Source organism: Scardinius erythrophthalmus (assembly GCF_964197995.2).
Source record: "Scardinius erythrophthalmus genome assembly, chromosome: 1".
Taxonomy (NCBI): Eukaryota; Metazoa; Chordata; class Actinopteri; order Cypriniformes; family Leuciscidae; genus Scardinius; species Scardinius erythrophthalmus.
In genome coordinates this window covers 64520792-64544865 of record NC_138221.1, presented here as the reverse complement: position 1 = coordinate 64544865, position 24074 = coordinate 64520792, and the positions used below count along the sequence as shown (strand labels likewise).

The following is a 24074-nucleotide window of genomic DNA, read 5'->3' as shown; positions in this document are numbered from 1 at the left end:
CAATAGAAGAAAGATACAATTGAAATAAGCAGTGCTTTGTTTTTCAGGTAAATCTAAAAGTATTCATGCACATACATTGAATTATCAAATGTCTTCACTGTCTAAATGAAAAATAACTAATAAAATTAATTAATTAATTAATCAATTAATACAGTTTATCTTTTTTTAAAGCTACAAAAGTAATTTTCTTTTTCTCTTTTGTTGTTTAATCACCATTGGTGACACAAACAGCTGTGGGTATATTAGGCTGCTGTCCCTTTAATACAAATGCACGGACCTAATATAACATGCATCCGCTTTCTTTCACAATTGTTTACAACACATAACAGACTGTGTTTACGAGGATACTCGCAGAGACGGACATTTTGACTCAATTTTGACTCAACATGTCCATTTAAGCTCAAGAGAAGGAGAACTGAATTTGGCATTCATGTGCTGTCTGCACTGCTCTGTGTGTAGATTTGTAATGGAGGTTTGACGAATATTTTCTGCACTGTATTTACATTTTACATTTACATTTAGTCATTTAGCAGACGCTTTTATCCAAAGCGACTTACAAATTAGGACTAAATAAGCGAGTCATCTAAAAGAGGCAAAAACAACAACAACAACGCAAGGAGTGCTCAAAATACGAAGTTCAGACATTATTCAGAGTAGCATAAGCCTGATAAGTGATGTTTCAAAGGGAAAGGAATTTTTTTTTTTTTTTTTTTTTTTTATTTACTTGAAAACTTATGGAGACACCAGCATGCCTTTTAAGCAGAGCTCTTCTTTTTCAGATTAACAGCCTGTTATATTACTGATCAACACTGTGAAGTTGTGGCTTCAGTTCTACAATCTTCAAACTCCACTCTGAGAGAGCTGGACCTGACTAACAATGACCTGCAGGATGCAGGAGTGAAGCTGCTCTGTAAGGGACTGGAGAGTCCAAACTGTCAACTCAACATACTGAGGTTTGTTTCTCACATTGATTCATTCTATATGTAAATGTCCAAGTACAGTTCACTTTCTAGAATGTTTAAGAAGATGAATGTATGAAGTATTTCACATTGACAGTATTGCCTGAAAGATAATGTTTTTTATTTATTTTTTAAGATATATTTTAATGTGCTACTTCCCAGGTTTTTTTTTTATTTTTATTTTTTTAACTAAGATAAGAATCATCTTAAGATTTCCATAATGGTCTAATGTAAGTTTATATGACATTTGGAGCCTAAATAAAATGGCCATAGTATAACTTTTTTTTTTATGTTGTTTGAGATTCATGTTATAATGTTTATAAGTTAGTAAAAAAAAATCATATATTTGCAAAAAATATTATTTATATTATTTTAAACCCTCTGTCTAAAATGATTAGCTAATGTCATTGCATAGGAACAAGTATAAATGCTGCCCACTTTTGGATGCAAAGTTTTTGAAAACTTTTTCCATATGAAATAATGACCATTATTTACAGAAAGATTATGAAATTGTTTACTAACACTTTGCAATATAGTTCCTGTCAGATCCAATATATTTAACTGCTTCAGCGTTCAATAATTGTTCTTTGTGAATTCTCAATTAAACTCTGCCTCATTTAAAACAAACAATCTGCAGTGAAATGCTCCAAACAAACATATAATCCTGTGGTGCGATCCTGGACGTCATGAAAACATGCTACATCTGTCTACTGTCCGCATCAAGTGTGGACCGCGACATTGATTATAACTGGTTTATATTTGTTTTTGACGCAATGTGATACAATACTGTTAACATTTGGGTTTGACAGGGTGTCATTTCCAACATCCTCATAGTGAGCCATATTAGCACAACATCTGCCAATCTTACCAGACTTCTTAATCTATGTAAAAACTACTTCAAAAGTTGCAGTTAAAGTTAAAGTAGGCGCTGTGTGGAGGCAGTCAGATGCAAATATCTGCAACAGTGTAATATCGCAATGTAGCAGAAATGGAAAAAGAGTAGTTTTGGAGAAATTTTTTAAGTCTAAAGCTCACTTTTTTTTTTTTTATGGTACAATGAACTCTTATTTCAAAAGATCAAACACAATGGTGACATTACAATTGCAATTCAATTACACTGTAAGAGTGTTGAATGTACATTAATATTATAATAACAAACTGAGGTCATACTTTGTGATTTTAAGTTTAACATTATTCTTGTGCATGCACTAACACTGCGTGTTTTGTTTGCCAACAAAAGAGAAACTTTAACTGTCACCCCACATTTTGGCAAGTGGGGCATAAATGACATACCCAAAATAAAAAGGCTGCTGCTCAGAAGTCATTCTGAATAGACACACAACCAACATATATGTAGAAAGCCAACATTTGAGTTTACAGTTCAAGACTCAGAATTACTCAGACTGTTATTAAAATGGAGATATATAAGCTCAAGCATAAAAACTTCTTAATGCGGATTTTAGTCATATAATGTCATTAAAATGTAATATTTAGCATTTTATATTGAGCTATTCGACAAAACTGCTTGGTGTAATGTAAACGCTCTTTATTCATATGATTATACCCCAAATCCCATGAAAATCACACACACACCATATACCATTGTAATTGTGTGTTTATTAGCTTATTGTTTCGTGTGTAGAAATGTTTCTCTGGGTTTGTTCTTCACTGAGCTGCAAAGGAAGAAGTGTACAGGACAGAGTCATGCAAAAGGGCTGGAATATCATCATCTATGATGAGAGTGAGAGAGCGCTAAGATCATAACTGATGCAAACCAGGAAGAGGAGAGACAGAACTTGCAGTGTATGCTGTTTAAGCTCTTCAGATTGCATAATTCAGTGTGAAATAAAAAGAAATTGTATTCTGTATGACAAAATATTTTGCAACGGTAATAATGAATAAATATTTCTCAAAATATGCACACTTTTGTACTAAGAGCTCTAACGGACGCTGTTCAGTGAAGCTATGTGAACACAAATAAACCGGAGCAGATGTTAGTGAATATGAAATAACTTAATTATTCTATTCTAAATATAAAAAATTACAGATTTTGCACTTATATGACATATATTAAGAACCCAGTTTTATCATAAACAGTGGTCCAATATTGAAGCTTGAATCTGATTTTTATTTTTTTATTTTTTTAATGAAATCAGATTTACAGCCCACTAACAACATTTAAATGTCTTAGTCACAACTTAAAATGTATTGATTTGTTCCTGCATTTTTTCGGTGTTGTATTAACAGTCCTGTATAAGGGGTTCTGCAGGACCCTCTGCATCCCATATCCTTTTTCCCTGCTGCTGTATCACAAATCATAGAAATAAATCTAAAATATTTTGTAAAAAATAAAGCACACTAACATTAACACTTACTGTTGTTGTAGATTATCTGGCTGCAAGGTGACAGAGGAAGGTTGTGCTGTTCTGGCATCAGCTCTGAGTTCAAACCCTTCACACCTGAGAGAGCTGGATCTGAGCTACAATCACCCAGGAGATTCAGGACTGAAGCTACTCTCTGATACACTCAAACATCTGCACAAACTCAAGTATGTTAAAAAGAATGCATGTTAAGAATCATACTGTCTGATGTGTATCTTATTATATTTTAATTGCTGCACCTTCCTGCTGTAAAGAACAGAGAGTGAATTGTCAACCAGCTTGTTCTTTTATCTGATGTGGACGGACACCTGCATGCCTTTAACCAAAGTCACATTCTTTAGATTAACAGCCTGTAAACTCACTGCTCAGCACTGTGAAATTGTGGCTTCAGCTCTACAATCACCAAACTCCGTCCTGAGAGAGCTGGACCTGAGTAACAATGACCTGCAGGATTCAGGAGTGAAGCTGCTCTGTGCTGGACTGAATAGTACACAATGTCAACTTGACATACTGAGGTATTTAAGGGGGTATTCAACTCAATTTTGATAAGTACAGTCGGCAGCTTCACTGTTATCATTGGATACAGAGGGTACTTGGTGTGGACAAATGTAAATGTGCTCTATTCAACTCATTTTTGTACAGTGGGTAGCTTCACTAGCCGCGTTTCCATTACAGATTCGCGCAAATGTTTTGCGCTATTATCTAAATATCGATAAAAAACTATTGCGAAATGACGGCGTTTCCATTAACCGATGTTATGCGACTAAAACGTCTTTTTTTTCTCTCGCGAGAAGTCATTCCAAAAATCACGGCAACAGACGTTGGTTATAATATCACAGCCACCGCATTAGACATTATTATTATTAATGGAAGGAGACGTGGCGTGTTATCCAAGCATTAATGACAGGGAAAGACCCCCGAACGACACATATAAGGAGTTTCTTCTGGGTGTTTCGCCCTCATTTCTGCTCCGATTGTGGCATTTCTTTGAGATTTAGAATCCAGTATTCCTATAGGCTAATTATTGTTTCTTTTATGAATTTAATAAAGAATTCTGTCTCGTATTCTGTCCAAACGATCCATGTAGGCTACTTTTGTGTCTATTTGTTTTTCCTTTTTTAACCCCTAATTGAAAAACGAAAAATGAACGGTTGTTGTCTTTTTAAAACGCAAAGTTGAACACCAAAATTTTAATTTGAACTGGCTACACACAACTGCTGTGCTTTGTTTATGACTATTTGCCCCTTTATTAAACATTTAAAATATTCACAAATTAATATGGAAAACATGTCGATTTGACTGGTTTTCTAAGGCCAAATTATAAACTGGAATTGATGTCTTTCCCGCAGTGCTGAATGAGAAGAGCCATTAATATAATTAATAAACTATTGTTTTCTAAGTGTCGGCTAAAATCACATCTCCATCTCCGCTGTTAAGCAGATGCGCTTTTAGAGAGAAATGCAACTTTCATACGGATTAGCCTACATAATCAGAAGGTATTAGCTTTCGATTCGAATTTGTTCGTTTTAAAGTGGACATTTAAAGCTTTAGCCTACATAGGCTATATTTTGTTTCAGTTCTCGCGCTCCAGTTTACGAAGATCATGAAAGTGCGTCTGATTGTTTCTTTTATTTTACAAAAGCACAGCGTTTTCTTATTATTGTGAGTTTACACAAATAAAAGTGGTTGAGAATAATGTATTATTATTTTCTGTCTGACCAGAAATGATAGAGTATTTTAAGTTGTTTCCACTGTTGATAGGAAAATGCAAGTGTTCGCGGCCGCGCCTCGTCATGCAGTGCGCGCTCAACGCTCAGCTTTGTTCCTTTTTTGCATAAAAGCGTCTTCTAAATATAGCCTATTAAATGTTATAATAAAATAATATAAAATTATTATTATTTGCGTAGCTATACATGGACTTTAAACACACTGCGTCTTCTAAGTCAGGTGACTGTAAATGCGCAAAAACTGTTTCCATTGCAGTTTTGCGAAATATTCCTTTTTCGAATTGCCTGAAAAACCACCTCATGAGAGCGTAAAAACGTTTTTGTGATAAATGGGAGTTTTTGCGAAATTGACGTGTTTCCATTAAGCGTATTTTCAATTCGCAATTTCATTTTGCGCAATTTGAAGGGTAATGGAAACGCGGCTACTGTTATCATTTATATGGATATAGAAGGTACTTTATATACTGAACAGTAACAATCATCATATCTTCTGTGTACATTCATCATGTCTGCTCTGTGTTTTCAAGAGAGATTTTCTTGGTTCTCACAAAAAAGACTGCTCAAATAGCCCAACCTATATTTATAACAAACAGCCAGTAATTTAACAGTGATGTACAAAGCTGACATAACTGCATGTGAAGAGAGACACAAAATTCTTTTACAGTAATTTGCATATTGCCATTTGTAATTTATAATCCTCGACTAGAAGTGCATTACACAATTTTAAGGCAAAGTACCACTTGACATGAAGCAAAGTGCAATAAAATAGTATAATACACACCTAGCCATATATTATCCCGCTTATGTCATCGTCTAGTGCTGCATGATATACTGATACTAGAAATGTATTGTGATACCCTGCTGTTAAAATGGTATGATTATCTTTTATGGTGAAGCTGGTTAATCAATGTTCTCTTGAAATCTGATGTGTATACCAGCATGCCTTTTAACCAAAGTCACATTTTTCAGATTAACGGCCTGCAATCTCACTGATCAGCACTGTGAAATTCTGGCTTCAGCTTTACAATCATCAAACTCTCTCCTGAGAGAGCTGGACCTGAGTAACAATGACCTGCAGGATTCAGGAGTGAAGCTGCTGTGCGCTGGACTGAATAGTACACAATGTCAACTCAACATACTGAGGTAATTAAGGGGGTATTCAACTCAATTTTGATAAGTACAGTGGGCAGCTTTACTGTTATCATTTTTCTAGGTACAGACGGTACTTGTTGTGGACAAATGTAAATGTGTGTCTATTCTGATACAGGTGATGATTACATGTTAATGACAAGTATCACAAAAAGTCATTGATGCTTGGGGAGGAAACAGATACTAAAAATAACCAAGAGTATTTACTTTTGAACAAGATCATTTGTCTAAATCAAGTTTTTATTTAGTCTTGTGGAATGCTTGGAAGGCTTTAAGATCAAACAGAATTATCTGCCCTCTGGTCTCTCACTCCAGTGAGCTAACTTTGCAAAAGTGATAATCCATTTTCAGACATTAATTTTAGCAAATCAAAACGTGATTATTATTCATGATCCCAACAGCCAACAACACATTAGTGTGACAGATGCTATTAGCTACTGACAACATTCAATCTACCTAAGACATAACCAAAAAGAGAAGTCGTCTTTGACCAATGTAAGGTTATGTTTTAACACCTTAAACTGCACCACCTTTTGAACCCAAACTATAAAAATCACATGCCTGGACTCAAAACGGTTGTCTTTCCTTAACTGTTTGGAGTATGTGCATAGTTGTGGCATCTTTTGAAATAAGACAATTGGAGCTCTATTTTTCTAGTTTATATATACTTCAAATTAATGTATTTGGTTTTTAGAATTAATATAATAAAATATGATATACATTAAACTATTATAAATTAATTTTTCTTTAAAAATATAGTTAAAATATTTACAAACAATTTTATGATGTTAAAAGTTTTTATTTAAAAACTTTGTCATCAAACAGTGCACTTGAGTTTTAGCTCCATCATAACTAAATTTACACATAACCTATTTGAAAAAAAGAGTGTTTTACAGCCTTCAAAAACATTTTTTTTATTGCCATAAATACACGGAAACCAAGTTGATTGACAGTCATTATCTTTTGTCTCACAACATTCACAAATACTACACTGATGGCTAGTCATTCAGGCAGCAGACAGCATGCAGTCTCCAAAAAACAATCTTTTGTCTCAATACATACAAAGACATTCTGCTGATGGCAGGTGTCACTGCATACCGAATGAGCCATTGATATGATTTTGCCGCTGACATCACTCTCTGTGTCATTCTCCTCCTCACTTCTTCTCTAACACGTCCAGTACAGTTTTAAAACATAAAAGGTGCTCAGATTGCATGATTTCTTGAAAAACAATGATGGAGGGCAGATCGTTCAGGTGAAATATGGCGTGAACTACTGTATGTGTAATATATCAATATTTCATGGATTTAATGCTTTTGTAGACAAAAAGTGCTGTTGGATGTTTTCTACTGGACACTTTCATGGACATTTTAGAGAAATAGATTGGATTCATCTTGCTTTTTCTTGTTGTTATGTTTACTCCTGACAGAAATTACTATATTACTGTTGCTGGAGCATGTATATCGTAAAATAGAGACTGTATATTGACACTAATCCCTTAGACCTTTCAAAATTTGTATACTTTATTTATTATTATATATATTTTTAGACAGTAGTCTCTATAGTAAATATAAACAAAGGTAAGCAAAGTGACGCCAGCCTGAGAGTGGGTATAAATGCAAATCAAGAAGTTAAATAGATAAAAACATTTCACATTTACGTACATTTTAGTGTGTCCTTAGTCTTGTTATTATTATTTTAAGTCTTTTTTACCAAAATATTGAATGACCAATAATTTCTCCTCAGGGTTCCCACGGTTTTTGAAAGTACTTGAATTTCAGACACGTGGATTCAAGGCATGGAAAGTCTGTGAAAACAAACATAGGTCTTTTAAAGATCTTCAATTAAACTGAAAATAAATTTTGTTTGAGTAGTATGGTGCTATTACAAAAATTGGCCTTTATGTGCTGCAAAAGCCAGAACGGAACAGTGCTACTGATTGGGAGGGTAGCATAAAACAAAGCGGCATGAATGGATGGATCTTGATCACTTGCAGGCAGCCTTGCATGATAAATGTGTGGTGCTATTTAACTAGCTCAGCACCAGGGAAGGGCAAATTCAATGATGCTTGGCTCAGCATTGATCTACATAAAAATTGGTTATTCAAAGTTCCAACTAATAATGCCTAATAAAGTAGTGTTTATAAGCTCAGGGCTGCTTTTTTTACAGAGGCAACCAGGGAAACCAATATAATTCTGCCGTTCCATAAGCACCATCTATTGTCAGAGATTGAAATTGCATTTTCTTTCAGCGCCACCCGTTTTTGTTCAGACCAATGCGAAGATCCGCCCATATTTTCATACAGTGTTTTAAATGTTAACCAGTGGATTGATAAGAAGCTAATGTGCTTTCCAAAAGTTTTTGAATAATAAGGTCTCTAGAATATTATATACAATCATATTTTAAATCAATGATTATAATCATTCATAATTTTGACATCCATTTTCTTAAAAAAAAGGTTTAAAGGCTAAATGTGTTTTTTATAAATTTTAAACATTTTTTTAACTTGTTTTTGTCCAAACTTGTATGTGTGGTCCGATAGAAGGCGGACATATGATTTCTATGAAATGTGATGAATATGTGCAGTGTCTTGGCCACACGGCTGCTCGAATGTGCGTAAGAGATTCAAATATTAGTCAGTTTATTCTAAGTGAGTACAAGCAGTTCTTAAAAAGTATTAGCGTAAATACATTCGCTCTTTCTCGGGTGATTTGAAATTATTATTGTACGCTCCTGAGTGTGTCATAGAATATGGCAGCGACTACCCAGAATGCAATGTGCAATGATGTAGTTTCCCAGACTCTATTAAAAAAGGCCTTATAAGCCTTAAAATAAATTTTTAAAAACCCTACATCATCAAAATAATTTGTTAACCACCTCTAAAGAGTATATTTTAACGCCTAATAATGCTGCCCTGCAAAGGCAAAAGACCTTAAAGGAACACTCCACCGTTTTTTGAAATAGGGCTTATTCACCTTCTTTCCTACATTTAGATAGGTGGGCAAATGCATTTTTGTCTCAGTGCATGCATTGTTTGTTTGACAGGGTCGGCACTAGCTTAGCTTAGCATAATGAATGGAATCCTTTGTTGCCAGCTAGCATGTCCTGAGTAAAAGTGATATAAAAAACAAACAAACACCTAATTACTTCTTGTGGCCTGCGTATTCACAACAAGTACAAATAGCGATGCAGATTAACACTAGGCGATTTCCTAGGCAGATATTGACTTGGGACTATATTAGGGGGAAGCACAGGCGAAGCACTGCTACTTGGGCGCAGAGATATCACGCCCAAGTAGCAGTGCTTCGCCTGTGCTTCCCCCTAATATAGTCCTTAATATATAAGTCAATATCTGCCTAGGAAATCGCCTAGTGTTAATCTGCATCACTATTTGTACTTGTTGTGAATACGCAGGCCACAAGAAGTAATTAGGTGGGTTTTAAAAAAAAATTATATCACTTTTACTCAGGACATGCTAGCAGGCAACAAAGGATTCCATTCATTATGCTAAGCTAAGCTAGCGCCGACCCTGTCAAACTAAAACAATGCATGCACTGAGACAAAAATGCATTTGCCCACCTATCTAAATGTAGGAAAGAAAGTGAATAAGCCCTATTTCAAAAAATGGTGGAGTGTTCCTTTAACTCGCTAGAGTGTGAAACTGAGAAAAATGACTTTAAAGTTTCTGTTTTGTCCAGACAAAAGTATTATAGGTAGGACTCCCAAAATGTGACAACTAGTTATAGTTGCAGATTTCACGCGCATAGGTTTAGTTACCTATGATCACGCGCGTGAACTCGGCAATCTACTACTTTGGACTTCTACCGAAAACAGCATGTAAACACAGGTATTTGCGCTGGCTTAAATAACATAATTTTTATACATATCTTTCACATCTACTGCAGTCAGATTCACTCGTGTTCACTCAGAAGGAATCACTCATTTTCTGTGCACTTGTAATGACACATCAAGGATGTTAAGAGGCTAAAAGCAGGTTTAGTACTTGCCCCATTGAAGTCAACAGGGTGCAAATTTTAAAAATAGAATAACTCGGTGTAGGCAACACCAATTTTTGTCGTTGTTCTCTGTATTGACAGCACTCCAAAAAAATGAGCTCAATGTTAAAATTGACCGGAGTTCTCCTTTAAAAACAGTCCTTTGTGTGGTGGAACAAGCAATACTATATAGAAATATATAGTTAGCATGTTAATTTAATATTTGTTTTATTATTTTATTAGTTCATTAACTAATTATGTTAACTCAACTAATTTAAGAAAAAGAGCTGCAGTTGTTCCATGTCAGACGGGTGGGATCAAAATAATTACTTGGTTAATAATTCATTACACAAAACTTTATTATATTAAACATTAATCAAAAATGATTCACACCTTCACAAAATCCAAACATTCAGTGTAAGAGTAAAAAAATTACATAACATTATTTATAATACGTTAATTTGACTCACAGCTTATATAGTGTTTTGACTTCGACAACCCAACTGCATTTTTCCGCAAACTTGCGACTAGTTAACCTTCTAAAGAAGGCGCAATCGCTTGTTTGTCTGTTTTTGTGTTTATTAAAAGTGTTTTTTATGTCAGCTGAATGTGCGAAACGCTTTTCAGAGAAGATAAGGCAACTTTTTTTAGCACAATTCACACCCAGCGGTAATTCAGGAAAAAAATCTCTGAATGCTCCATGTGAAACTTCGGTCTTCTGATCTTTTACCATGGTGTCAATTCTCAATTGATTTTGATTAATAATTTGGCGAGGGAGCGAGAGAGAGCAAGACAGTTTGAAGACTTTGGGAGTGCGCCGCGCGTGGCCGGGGCTCTCTCTCTCTCAGCTCGTTCTTTCAGTAACATGCGCCCTGTCACAAGTGCAGCAATCATCTACATCACTCACCTATCAAATAAGGCTCTGGTGGGACAAAATTTGCTTTGGTGGCCTTAATATGAACATTTCTGATTGTTTAAATCATCAGCCCTCAGGGGCCCCCTTAAAATGTGGGGCCCCAGGCAATTACCTGCCCTATTGCGACACCTCTGACAGTAGGTCTTTGATACTGTCCATATTGGCAGTAACAAACTCACCTTTATTGTCTATTGTGCTTGATATAAAATAAAAGGTGCTTTAAAAAGTAATTGAAAGTCCTTGAATGTGGTGTCCACAAAAGAGTGGGAACCCAATGTCTCAAGCACCATCAGCCAACCATTCTCAAAATTCTGTGAAAAAAGAAAGAAGAAATTGCATTTTATTTTGTATATGGTTGCAACAACATCTGGTTCTATTTTTTAAGTGTTATTGTTTAAAAAATGCTTGATTGATATTTAAAATGGTGTCATATTGTGAAGAGAGGCTGATGAGATTTATAGCATGTTTCCATGTAAATGAATGTTGTAAATCAAAGTGGACATGTCTTTTGCATGTGTGTATTTTGGGTTGAGTGTATATAGGTTAGTTGTCTATGAACATCAGGACTACAAGTGTGCTTAATAAACAAATAGCAATATACACTAGACCAGAAGCACCAGTCCACCTACCTGCAGAGATCAGATCCAACCCTGATTCAACACACCTGTCTGTAATTGGTGCTCCTGAGATCTTAATTAGCTGCTTTAGTTGTGTTTGATCAGTGTTGGAGCTGAACTCTGCAGGAAGGTAGATCTCCAGGAACCGTATTGAGCACCCCTGCACTAAACAAATACATTTACTTGTATGTGTGTACACATGTACATGGGTGGGATAAATTCACAGTATGTCCACCACCTAAGTCACTACTACACCATTGTAAATAATGTAAAAATAAAATAAATAAAACTGTGTTCAACTAACAAATAGATTATCACATTATTAGCGTTGTCTTTGAAAAATTGTAATTCTTTTTACAGTGCTGTCATATTGCAATAGCATTAGATTGCTTTATTGGATTTACATTTAAATAACAATAAATAACAATATAATAATAATAGTTGTTGTTTAGTCATTTTGAATGGTGGAAAAAAATGGATTTCCTTCTTTTTTGTCTTTAGCTGATCACATGTTTGCATATTGATGAGAACATAAAATCTACAATTAAAAATCTTTAAAAATCATTAAAATGAAGCACACTAACATTAACACTCACTGTTGTTGTAGATTATCTGGCTGCAAGGTGACAGAGGAAGGTTGTGCTGCTCTGGCTTCAGCTCTGAGTTCAAACCCTTCACACCTGAGAGAGCTGGATCTGAGCTACAATCACCCAGGAGATTCAGGACTGAAGCTGCTCTCTGATACACTCAAACATCTGGACAAACTCAAGTATGTAGAGCAGTAACAATCATCATGTCTGATGTCGAGATAAGTTTTTTTTTTTTTTTCACACTGCTCAAAAAGCCCAGTTTATATTTATAATAAACAGCCTGTAATTAAACAGTGATGTACATGGCTGACAGTGCTTGAGTTAAAAAAGTATATAACTGCATGTGAATTGAAACACAATTTTTTATCAGTAATTTGCATATTGCCATTTAATATGTAAGAGATAATCCTCGACTAGAAGTGCATTACATGATATAAAGGCAAAGTACCACCTGAAACAAAGCGAAGTGCATTAAAGCTGTATAATACACACCTAGCCATGGATTATCCCGCTTATGCCATTGTCTAGTGTTGCACGATATGCAGTGTTGGGCAGTAGCGTCGCTACAAGTAGTGACGTTACAAGTAGTGATACTACTAATTTAACTCCATTTCTCAGTAGTGTGGTGGTAGCGTCACGGTTTTCTGAATCAAATTGCTTTTCAGTAAAGCTCTTTTTTTTGATCAAGTGTCCACACGAGCTACATTTTCCCAAGAATTTCTAAAGCTCAAGCTCAAATCGGAAATACAACTGCTATCACTGATGCTGGATCAGTAAGTGACGGTGACTTCTTCTTCTTCGTGTTTTACGGCGGTTGGCAACCATAGGGCCATATGATTTCGTTCCTGCTATGCGGAAAACCGAATTTACTGTATAACATGGACTTTGTCAGATCTTGGATGAAAAGTAGGTCAGTAAACTTAAATAAAATCGCGATAAAGACTAGTGTCTGTGAATATTAAGCCGCATAAAGACTATTTAAATAGGAATCATGCATGTTCTGCATGTCTCTGTGAATGAATGGCGCAGACGTGCGCGGTTTCATTTAACACACACACACACACACACACACACACTGAGGCACGCATGACGCTTGCAAAGTTTTCAGCCTTCATTTGAGAAAAACTATCGTCATATAATAAAAACGCATATCTTTCTCTCACACACAAAATAAAAGGTTGGTTTAACCTTTGAAGAAAGTTTTGCTTAAATCATTACATTTTAAATCATTGGTTATTACAATTTAATTAAACCATTAAAATGGAATCAATTAAAAATGAAGTAAGACCTATAGTCTAAGCTAAGATATAGGGCCAGATTTAGGGCCAGCGCAAACCCTCTTTTGGTATTAAAAAACTACTATCAGGATGTACTAAAGCAGGGGTGCCCAATAGGTCGATCGCGATCTACAGGTCGATCGCGATCTACCAGTCGATCGCAAAGACAATGCTGGTAGATCGCACATAATTTTAAAATATGCTTTTGTTAAATTTGAATAAAAATAAATATAGCATTGTCCTTCCTTCTCCTTTTAGTTTCTGTCTGACTTGCACTTGACGAATGAATTTTGACTAGGCGTGATTTTTGTTTATTCGGTTGCCATGACAACTAGCCTGCTTCTGCTTTCCAGCTCAAGAGCTTCGGAGAACAGAGCGCGAAATTGTGAAGCTAACAGTATTTGGAATCGGTAGTGTACACAAATGACATTCATTCATTCATAAAATCTTCTAACCATTTGAAAATGATCAAAACACCGGTCCACCATGACTGATGACAATGTGGAGGCCTGTTTGAGACTAGCTATCAGCAGCTTCTGCCCGGATTATACAAAACTGTCTGATTCCAGTCAGTGCAAGTCATCAGAATAAGGCAAAATGCCCTGGCTATTGTAATCTTTTGAGCTGTAGGTATTTTGAGTTTAGTGTTAAAATTGAATATCAACAATGAACATTTATTATTATTTTTCTCCTTAATTACAAGATTACATGCAGTAGTAGCAACAAGCATTTGAAGTGTATTTTTTTTATTTTTTTTATTAAACTGTGTTTTTTAGTTGGTAGTTGGTAGATCTCATTGTGTTGATCATTTTAAAAGTAGATCATCAAGCAAAAAAGTGTGGGCACTTCTGTACTAAAGACACACAGTGAAAAATTAGCGCTGAAAGGCGTGGACACAGTTATTTTTGTGGCTGACCTTATTGTATATACATTTGTTGGAGTTTCCCTTTCAGATGCAGAATTTATAGGAGGAGAGTATTTAAATGATTCACGCAAGGTGATTTACTAAAGTTTGCGCTCATCAATGTACTGGTGTTTGCACCATTATTTACTGCCGAAAACAAGCATGTCTTAAACCAGATGCTAATTTGTCCTTCGGATGTCCTTCGGATGAGACGTTAAACCGAGGTCCTGACTCTCTGTGGTCACAAAAAAATCCCAGGATGTCTTTCGAAAGAGTAGGGGTGTAACCCCGGCATCCTGGCCAAATTTCCCCAGTGGCCTCTGTCCATTATCATGGCCTCCTAATCATCCCCATATACTGATTGGCTTCATCACTCTGTCTCCTCTCCACCAGTAAGCTGGTGTGTGGTGGGCGTTCTGGCACAATACATACAACCGGCACATCCGGGAACTTAACAGTCAATTTCGTAACCGCCCCTTTTTAGGGGAAAACAAGCCAGACTTCCCATAGACTTCAATACAAATTAGCGGCACAAAACAACGTCCGTACACAGCCGGCAGACGTGTATAACTTCAGAAATCACATATATGAAATATGTCGAGTAATTATATGTCCACCCTGCCTTCCATAGAGCGTGAACGATACATTTATAAACTTAATTTGGGCAACTTAAAAACATATCCCGTTTCATTCTACCAGCGTCAAATTGGTCTAACAACCCCACCCAGTGGTTTACCCGGACATTTACTCGTACCTCATTGAGTCACCAGGTAGCCAGTGAATGATTTTACTACGGTTTTAAGAAGTAAACATCTTTAAATGTATAATATTGTGTCTTTATATTTAGAGTAGCTACTGAGTGCACTTTTCTGTCCAGCCATACAACTAGCCTGATTTAGCTTTCGATAGCATCATCCGTAATTCATGATATTTCCATAACAGCAAGATATTGATGATGATGGCAGGCAGACATGGGCATAAATACATGGAAATGTATTTAAAATTAAATAAAAAATACAAAATACTGTGTGGAAAAAAATTATTAAATACAAATACATAATAGGGGTAGCCTACTGTGTGAAAAAAATGATTAAATACAAATTACATGTTTGTAAGGGTTAGTACACGTCCTCAATCCGTTACTGTGTATGGCGCTCGCCGGATTGTTTTCCCCTAAAAGTGGGCGTGAACCTTTTCAGAGACGTTCTATGACGCTACGCCGGTTGTATGTATATGGCCATATAAAAATAGCCAAACGAGCTTATTGTGAGGTTTATGTTCTGTTATGTGGACCCTTATTTTGACATTCTCTACATTTTACTTCACTTCCTGTTTAAACACTGTTTAGTTTCGGTTACATTGGTCACTGAATATGTCGTCGGTTTTTTGTGTATGCTGACCACATCGTAACACTTATTTATATAGCAACAAATAAATAAATAGATAGTGATAATACTGCATATCGCGCCACTCAAAATTACAGCAAGGGAAATTCCTTCACTGCGACAGCCCTATTTAAAAAAATAGTCTTCTGAACACAAATTAACATCTTTTTTGATGAAATCTGAGAGCTTTCTGACCCTCCATAGACAGTCTGTGTAACTGACAAAACGCTTCAAAACGTTCATAAAGAGATCGTAAAACTAATCCATATGAGTTGAGTGGTTTAGTCCACATTTTCTGAAGAGACTCGATCACTTTATATGATGAACAGATTTAATTTTTCCTATATTCACATATAATCATTCATCAACTCACATCAGTTGTGGTAAACGGAAGCTCAAGTATGTTTGCTTGACGCGTGTGAGAACCAGTGAGGTTCATTCTGGTGTTACGCAGCACACTTTAACTTCTGCAAGAGCTTACATCATTACATCAAGTTACATCAAGGGTCAAATCAAATAGAAATGCCACTATATAGGGAAACTTTACAAAAGAGTAGTAGAGTAGTAGAGTTTCTCGATGGGTTCTCTGTGTTTACAAACCGTCTGTGTGTGTTTGTGCTCTGATGTCTCCTGAATTTGCAGAGCTTCATGTTTTCATTCGCTAGTCTCTCACCACAGATTACACACTCATTCTCACCTTGTTAGCGCACACATTTTCCTCTTCTCCCTTTGCTACGTCCTTTTTTTAAGCTGCATCTGTCCATTCCCACTCTCACCATACACAGCTAAAAACTCTCGACATTATGGAAGTTACTTCTCTTTTCATATATAAGCTAGGGATGTCACGGTACCAAAATTCTAGTAGTCGGTACCGATACCATTAAAATTTTACGGTTCTCGGTACCAATTTCGGTACCACAGCAAAATCTGTTGTAACTATTTTTCTATTTTATTTAGGCTAACTATTTGAAAAAAATATTAAATTCAATTCAATGACTTATTATGAAGTAAATTATACATATGCACTGAAGGCTACATGCTGTTTAAACGTAAATAGTACTTATAAAAATATCAAGTGAAACATAAGCAACCTTCAAATGCACACATTATTATAATTATTATTAGTTGTAGTATTTTTAATACATGGAGACGTGGCTAAATCTACTGTACAGTAGCCTAATATAATTATTTCTGTCAATTTCTTCAAGTTAAACCGAACTTTTATTTTGACGGGTTGCCGTGAAGACCTTTGAGTTTCTGTGTGTGTATGATATGACGATAGTTTTTCTCAAATTAAACGGTAAAATGCTCATGAAGTGACTCTCAGAGTGGCTCTGGAGATTAGTTTTTATCATGTCATCATATCGTGAGGCAGCAGAGACTGAAAACAGCGCGAGCGTCACTCATGCTTCACTGTGTGTGTGTGAGGTAAATGAAACCGCGCGTCTGCGCCATTCATTCAAACAGAGACAAGCAGAACATGCAGGGTTAATATTTAAATAGTCTTTTTGCGGTTTAATATTCACAGACACTATATATATATATATATATATATATATATATATATATATATATATATATATATATATATATATTGTGGTATATATCGGCTACAGACAGTGCTCCTAGTAAAAAAGTTAGTCTGGAGCCGCACGCTTAGATAAACACGGAGCGACTGAAAGCAGCTGCCGAATATACCCGGTACTCGGTAACTTACTACCGGTAACTTACTACAGCTGGTATCGTCACATTTTAAAAATTTCAGTACCGACTTGGTACCGGTACTTTTGACAACACTAATATAAACTATTATTAAAATATTCAAAATGGAATTATTTATCATGCTCCTAAGAGGAGTTTTAACCCAATATGAAAATCACCTTATTATAATAGATCATCCTTCTGAGTTTTACGATTTATGTTCTCATTTTCGGTGCTTGGACCCCTAGTAATAATAAGTGTGGCCACAAATGTTAGGTCACAAAATTAGAAACGTGTGTGTGTGTGTGTGTGTGTGTGTGTGTGTGTGTGTGTGTGTGTGTGTGTGTGTGTGTGTGCAGGTTTGGCTGTACATGTGAGGGCCAAATGTCCTCACCAATATAGTGAAATAGTAAGATGACATTTTGATGACATAGCGAGGACATTTCACTGGTCCTCACCAGTTAAAAATAATATAAAATGAATTAATCTTAAATCTAGTGTTTCTGTGTTTGGGAGTGAGGCTTAAGTTGGCCTTGGCCACAGAAAATAGCATTAACCTGATATGAAATTAAAGGTCTATGCAATGTCCTCACTAATATAATGGAACATACTGTCTGTCTGTGTGTGTGTGTGTGTGTGTTTTATAGTGTGGATCACGGAGGAGAGATCAGGATGTCAGCAGGACCACGCAGATGTAAGTCCACAAACACACAGTTTTAGTTTTTGGTGTTTTGTTATGTTGGCTTGATTATTATTAGTGGTGCTTGCGAAGCTAGCACGCACACACACACACACACACATACAAACACTCTCTCACACTATCTCTGTCACCAGGGTTGCCAGGTGCCAGTGAGGTTTTCCAGCCCAAAACCTCGTCAAAAACCGCCCAAAAAACCGCCCAATTTTTTGTGTGGCTTGTTTCTCGTTTAAACACATTAAAATCATTAACAAGCTTTAAAATGACCCATTTTTCGACTTAGCCTATCCAATTTTAGAAACAATATTCAATCAAATGAACGCAAAAGTAGGCTACTGACCTCAATCAGACTATTCTACTAAACTATAAGCTTATGTTACGGAAAATAATGCGATCAACTTATCGATGAGTCTCTTTATTGTCAATAAAATTAATTTGGAAAAAACATTCAGTAACATAAAAACAGTGGATATATGGACATAAAAAACACTTTAACATTTCAGTTATTTCAAATGGCAACATAAAACATGCATATATAGGGCTTGGAGAAAAAAAACGATTTTTTTTTTTAGTGATTTTAAAATCGATTTTTTTTATTACAGATATTAATTCAAATTAAATTGCTTTTTTTTTTTTTTTTTGCCCTTGCTTATAGATGAGGTTGACCGAAGTTATAGCCACTTTGCACTTTCGTTTCAACAGGATGAAATGTGTCGTAGAGCTGCACCATTCTTTAAAGTCTGTGATCTCGATTCAAACACTCACGCGTTCTTCTTCCATTTCGTCTGTCTATTAAACCTTTGACAAAATCATATCGCAACATTCAAATCTGTGTTGACGTCAGGGCCGGCGCTAGCCATTTGGGTGCCCTAAGCACAAATGCTTGGTGGTGCCCCCCCCAGCCAAGGGAATAACAACCATTCAGAATTTCTTAGTTAGGTTCTCTTTACTTCCAAAATAACTGCTGCAAATAAATAATTTTACATTAACAATGGCACCAAACATGAAAAGAAATAAATAATATAAAGGTTAAAATTATAAATACCAAATACCACCACAATTACTAAAAACACAGATTTGGAACTGAACAATGTAAACACAGAAAGTTAAAAGTGCAAAGGTCAGGCACAATATAATAATTCTGTACATAATTTGACAACTCTGTGAATATGAAAATATACAAACACTGAGATTGTGGGGTTTTTTTTTTCTTCTAATTGCAGTTTCAAAGTTTTTAAAAAAAAAGAAAAGAAAAAGATTTTAGCCATGCAGAGCTAAAGCCCCGGATCTTTTGCACTACTATAGCGACGCCCCTGGACATGCATACGCATAGGCGTAATTTGCGGGTAGGACATGTCCCCACCACTTTTGAAACATCTCGCGGCACGAATGTACCAATACAAACAAACAAAACATCTCCAGTTAACCAGCAGAGCATTCATTTCATTCGTTTTTTAAATAAGAGTCGATCTAGCGCTGAAATGTGTTGTTTTTTTAAATCAACTGATCAAAGTGCTCGTTGCCGAGCGATCAGTGGCGCGGATACTATGTTTGTTTCTGGCTCGCGCACAGCCTTCACTCAGACGCGCGTTTCAATCCGTTGTGGAGAGACTCTCTATTCGCTCCGGTACAATTAGAAAACAAAAAGCACAAAAAGTGTCCCTGCCTGATATACAACCACTAAAAAACATAATCGGTTTTGATGAGAAAAAAAAAAAAAAAACTATATGAGTGCGGATTGGAACTCAGAACCTCTGACACGCTTGGCAAAAATTCTACCACTGGACCACTTAAAAGCACACATAATTTTCGTCGGATCAACATATAATAATAGGCCTCATTGAACGACCCCTTAAACCCAATATTAACATGCTTTAGACATATTTTATTTGTTATATTAATACTAGTACCCTATTGTGATGATTTTTCACGACCCAGATTTTTTGGTGCCCCCCCAAGCACTTGGTGCCCTACGCGCAGTGCGTGATGTGCGTGTGCGGAGCGCCGGCCCTGGTTGACGTGCTTGCTTCACTTTAAGGTAGTGGGAGGGAGTGTTGTGAGGTTAGGCACATCAGCCAGAGTTGTAGTGTGTGTGTGTGCGTGTGTGAGTGAGTGAGACTGTTGCCTGCTGAACATTGGGTCGCAGGAATAAGGATCTGAAGTGCCGGTGTTTCGGGAACAAAAACCCGCCGAACTGATCCGAAACCAGCCCAACTTTTATCCACCCGCCCAAACCCATTTTTGCCCGCAAAATAGATTGCAAAACCGCCCAATTGGGCGGTAAACCGCCCAATCTGGCAAGATAGGGTTGCCAACTTATGGAAAGGAAAATAAGGGACAATCGTGTTTTTTTTTATAGGAAAATAAGGGACAGAATAATGGACACTCAAAATATTTGTACTGTACCACACAGTGCATCATTTCAGCATCTGCAGTTAAATATGTGTACAAGAGATGTATAAAGGTTCTCAGACAAACACATTTGGGTCATTTCGGAAAAATCAACCAAATTTCAGAAACTTTCCCGGCTCATTTTTTATTTTGTTAAAAGAAAATATTCTGAAAAAAGACAAACGTAAATGAAGAAGAAAGCCAAAATATTAGGCTACATGTGATGGATGTCTATTTACTGAGTAATTTACAGTTTTGTAAAATGGGTCAAAATGACAATTTTCACCTAAGATTTGGAGTCAGATTACAGGGGGGTTAAAATGACTTTAAAACTGCAGCATTATTTTACTTTTACACAGAGATTGTTAGGTCTATTGGTTGACTTCAGCCATATTGGTTTCATTATAGCTATGCCAACGCTGACATTTTAAAAATGGCAAAAAGCACTACTTTTGTTTTTTGCCCAAAGTTTGCATGCCTGCAACTCATATTAAAAATATCTTAATATCCTTTTAGATTCTAAATCTTAACAAACTTTCTTTTGGTTTCTTAATTTTTAAGTCCCAGTATAGGGATGTTAATGTGGCTCCATGAGTAAATTAGTTTACATTTTCAATGGTCGCACATTTTCTGAAGAACAAATAATGTTGAAACTAGAAATTTATCTTTTTTTTCTATCAACACAATTGAACATTACTTAGTGCCTTAAATAGTATTTTTCCAAAGTTTGTGTGCCTGTAACTCTAAAAGTAATAAAGATATCTTAATATCCTTCTATATTCTCACTCTTAATAAACTTTTCTTTTGTAATCTTCATTTTAAAGGCCCTTCAATCCCATAGATATAATGTGGCTCCATGTTCAAATTGTTGAATTTTACCCATTTTCAATATTTTGCTATACCAACGAATATTACTGTATCATCAACCTCTATATTCAAAACAATAAACAAACTTTTTTTTTTTTTTTGGTCAGGAAGATACATAGATGGCATAAAATTTAAAAGCACAATAATTAAATGTCTTTTTAAAAAAAGCATTTAAACAATGGCACTTAATTTTGAACTAGGCCTAAATGTTTTTGCAACCATGTATGAATAAATGAAAAGTGCATACTCTCCAGATAAAGAGAACTTAGATGATTAGTATGGGCTGCTTTTGGTGCTTGAGATTTTATTGGTTATTTTGTGTTTCAATAACGAGGTCCAAGTAGCCTACGGTACAAGTAACTTTAATGTAAAATGTTTTTCTCTATTTAACATTAACTTACATTATACCATGGTCTGGGTGAATACTCGATTCTGATTGGCTGCAGGGTGTCCGTTAAAAAGTGATAATGGACACCTAGGAAAGGCGTCCCGTCAATTTGCCTGATGACAGTTCTAAATGATTGCGCTGGCTCAAACTCACTGAACAACTGCTGCGGTCGGGTCGCTGTGGCCACGTTGCTTGGCAACGCCTGTATACGGGAGATATTAAATAGTGCGCTCGACTTAAATAAAAACTACGGTGACCGGGAGGGGACATGTTCGGTTCACTTATTTTTGTCGTGGCCACAACATATAAACTCGTGGGAACGTGATATTAAGTCGTGGGAACGTCATAATATCTCGTGGGAACGTCATATTAAGTCGTGGCCACGAGATCATTTTGTCGAGGTAACGACATCATTATGTCGTGGCCACGCGATGCAAATTCGTGGCCTCGAGATCATATGTTGAGGGAACGATATATTTTTCTCGTGGCCACGAGATCATTTTGTTGAGGTAATCATTATGTCGTGGCCACGCGTTGAGGGAGCCACAGCGGCCAATACTGTAACCGTACCATAGACTGGGCTACAGCAGAGATGGAGATGACAGAAGAAATAACATTTTACTTTAAATTAGGAATGTCATATAAAGATATAGTGCGGTCTTTGGCATTAAGACATGGGTAGCCTACGTTATAAGTGAAAGGCACATGAAGCGCATTCTTAGACTTTGTCGCACGCATATTTAGGGACCGTCTCAAAATTACATGCGACATTGGCATAAACGTTTCTAACTTCAATAGCATTTGAAGACAATGACTTACAGTCATAAAACCAACTGTACACTGTTCACCCAGGTCTCATGTATGATGCACACCTTTAAGATTTTTGATATTTATGACAATAAACTGCTGAATCATATGCAAATATTGTAGGCCTATTTCACATACTGTATGGGATCATACACAAAATATGACAATATTTAAAGCTCAATATCATTTAAAGACAATGACTTAGTCATAAAACCAACTGTATATTGTTCATATAGGTCTCATGTATGATGCACACCTTTAATATTTTTGATATTTATGACAATAAACTGCTAAATCATATGCAAATATTGTAGGCCTATTTCACTACTGCCACATACCTGACACCTAGATGAACAATGTACAGTTGGTTTTATGACTGTAAGTCATTGTCTTCAAATGCTATTGAGCTTTAAATGTGGTCATATTCTGTATATGATCCCACACAGTAGTGAAATACATAGCATTATTTGCATATGATTTAGCAGTTTATGTCATAAATATCAAAAATATTAAAGGTGTGCATCATACATGAGACCTATATGAACAATGTACAGTTGGTTTTATGACTGTAAGTCACTGTCTTCAAATGCTATTGAGCTTTAAATATTGTCATATTCTGTATATGATCCCATACAGTAGTGAAATACATAGCAATATGATTTAGCAGTTTATGTCATAAATATCAAAAATATTAAAGGTGTGCATCATACATGAGACCTATATGAACAATATACAGTTGGTTTTATGACTAAGTCATTGTCTTTAAATGATATTGAGCTTTAAATATTGTCATATTTTGTGTATGATCCCATACAGTATGTGAAATAGGCCTACAATATTTACATATGATTCAGCAGTTTATTGTCATAAATATCAAAAATCTAAAAGGTGTGCATCATACATGAGACCTGGGTGAACAGTGTACAGTTGGTTTTATGACTGTAAGTCATTGTCTTCAAATGCTATTGAAGTTAGAAACGTTTATGCCAATGTCGCATTATCTTTATAACGTACCCATGTCTTAATGCCAAAGACCGCACTATATCTTTATATGACATTCCTAATTTAAAGTAAAATGTTATTTCTTCTGTCATCTCCATCTCTGCTGTAGCCCAGTCTATGGTACGGTTACAGTATTGGCCGCTGTGGCTCCCTCAACGCGTGGCCACGACATAATGATGTCGTTACCTCAACAAAATGATCTCGTGGCCACGAGAAAAATATATTGTTCCCTCGACATATGATCTCGAGGCCATGAATTTGCATCGCGTGGCCACGACATAATGATGTCGTTACCTCGACAAAATGATCTCGTGGCCACGA

General features: G+C 36.0%; 1 protein-coding gene across 1 annotated transcript in view; it reads left to right on the top strand.

Moving 5' to 3' along the window:
* Positions 1–24074, top strand: part of LOC308696405 (NACHT, LRR and PYD domains-containing protein 3-like) — a gene marked incomplete at its 3' end in the record, with an annotated part of 35449 nt that overhangs the window by 6943 nt on the left and 4432 nt on the right. Inside the window, exons 4-9 of the mRNA XM_081375127.1 lie at positions 780–953; positions 3346–3507; positions 3682–3855; positions 6037–6210; positions 12352–12513; positions 18249–18295. Coding sequence (XP_081231253.1) covers positions 780–953; positions 3346–3507; positions 3682–3855; positions 6037–6210; positions 12352–12513; positions 18249–18295 — 893 coding nt within the window. The remainder of the gene's footprint in view (positions 1–779; positions 954–3345; positions 3508–3681; positions 3856–6036; positions 6211–12351; positions 12514–18248; positions 18296–24074) is intronic.